Source organism: Plasmodium reichenowi, chromosome 3 (genome assembly GCF_001601855.1).
Source record: "Plasmodium reichenowi strain SY57 chromosome 3, whole genome shotgun sequence".
Classification (NCBI taxonomy): domain Eukaryota; phylum Apicomplexa; class Aconoidasida; order Haemosporida; family Plasmodiidae; genus Plasmodium; species Plasmodium reichenowi.
Window position 1 is genome coordinate 558648 of NC_033648.1, and position 2290 is coordinate 560937.

General features: G+C 15.2%; 1 protein-coding gene across 1 annotated transcript; it reads left to right on the forward strand.

Moving 5' to 3' along the window:
• Window positions 1–1257: 1257 nt before the first annotated feature.
• PRSY57_0316100 (40S ribosomal protein S15A, putative) lies at window positions 1258–1818 on the forward strand (the record flags this gene model as incomplete). The annotated part of the gene is made up of 2 exons (XM_012905785.1): window positions 1258–1490; window positions 1659–1818. The coding sequence occupies 2 exons, from the start codon at window positions 1258–1260 to the stop codon at window positions 1816–1818; spliced, it is 393 nt and encodes a 130-aa protein (XP_012761239.1).
• Window positions 1819–2290: the final 472 nt, after the last annotated feature.

Here is a 2290-nt window from a genome sequence, read left to right on the forward strand (position 1 = left end):
AAAAAAAAAAAAAAAAAAAAAAATAAATAAATATTACAAATACATATGTATATGAAAATTATTAATATTTATAAACATGTTTAAAAAGATAAAAATGATTATAATCTGGACGTTACAAAAAAATATATATAATAATATAATTATTATTTTTATGAAATAATTATTCCAAGTATAAATAAAAAAAAAGATATATTATTTATTTATAGAGCGATAATAAAAAATATATACTATATAATAAAATATATATATATATATATATATATATATAATTATATATATTATTTGATTTACCCTTAATATTATTTATATATAATTTTATTTGTATTACCCTTATTCACCTATTATATATATAATATATATAATACAATTATATTATGGTATATGTTAATAAAGCATAGGAAGAAACACTAAAAAAAAAAAAAACATAAAAAATTAAATATTAAATATATACATAAATATCTATTAAATATATTATATATATAATTAATATATTGTAATTACAACAAATAACATACATAAAAATAAAAAGGAATTGATTTTACGGTTTACCATTTATATATATATATATATATATATACATACAACATAATTATATTATATATATATATATATATTATAAATAAATATTATATATGTAAATATTATTTTTTATAATAATAAATAATATGTATTATATATAATATTCAAGAAATGTACTTTAATTTATAAATTTCTTTATTTGTAATTAAGGAAAAAAAAAAAAAAAAAAAAAATTAATTATATTTTTCATTTTTGAAAAAACATATATTTTTATTTTTATATTTTGCTTAATTTTTAGAAATTTTTTCTTATGAATAATTTTTTTTTCTTATTATAAGAAAAGAGGAATTAAAAAAAAAAAAATATATAAAATAAAATAAATTATTTTAAAACAGTATAAATAATAAAAAAAAAAATTTTATTTTAATTGTAATTCAAGGTAATATTTAAATAAATATAAAGAAAAAGGAACTATATAAATAAAACGATAAATAAATAAATATATATATATATAATATATATATGGATATATGGATATTTTTAAAATATATGTATATGAAAAAATTATATGATATAATATATTAAAAAGATATTATTTATAGAGATTAAAAATATACTTATAAATATATAAATTATTACATTACTGTGGTATGTATATAATATATATTATATATATATATATATATATTTATATTTATATATATGTATGTATAAATATTTTTTATTACCTTTTTGTAGATGGTACGTATGAGCGTTTTAGCTGACTGTTTAAAAACCATAAATAATGCCGAGAAAAGAGGAAGGCGACAAGTTTTAATAAGACCCTCCTCAAAAGTTGTAATTAAATTTTTACAATATATGCAAAAGAAAGGATATATAGGAAGTTTTGAAATAGTGGATGATCACAGATCTGGAAAAATTGTTGTGAATTTGTTAGGAAGAATAAACAAATGTGCCGTTATATCACCAAGGTAAAGATGTGAAAGTGTCATATGTATATATTTAGATATATATATATATATATATAAAAGAAACATATAAATTTTTTGGGTACTCATGTATAGTATATATACATTTCATGTATTACCTATGTTAAATATGTGAATACAATTTATTTTTCCCGTTTTCAATTTTTTTAGATATGATGTTAAGCTTGATGAAATCGAGAAGATTATTACGAGCATATTACCCAGTAGACTTTTTGGTCATTTAATTTTAACAACACCTTACGGAATTATGGATCACGAAGAAGCTAGAAGAAAACACACCGGAGGAAAAGTGTTAGGTTTCTTCTTTTAAAAACATAAGAAAATAAAAGAGAAAACAAGTACCAACACGTAATGATATAATATAACCGTTTATGTGTATTTTTTAAAGAATATATATGTGGGAAAATATGGATTATGTGTATATTATGTTACAACCTCAGATGTAAGATAAGCATGTATATATATATATATATATATATATTATATATATATATATGTATATATTATACATATATATTTCATTTTACATGTTTCCTTTTTTTTTTTTTTTTTTTTTTTATTTTTTATTTTTTAAAAAAAAAATGCTATATAAATGAGTAATAAAATTAACCTTTTCACATAAGTGATAAGAGAAAAAAAAAAAAAAAAAAAAAAATTTATATATATTTATATATATATAATATATAATATATATATTATATAAAAAACTTTAATTGAATTGAAACAATTTAAAATTAATAAATTTTTTTAATTTAAAAAAAAAATAAACAGGTACATAAAAA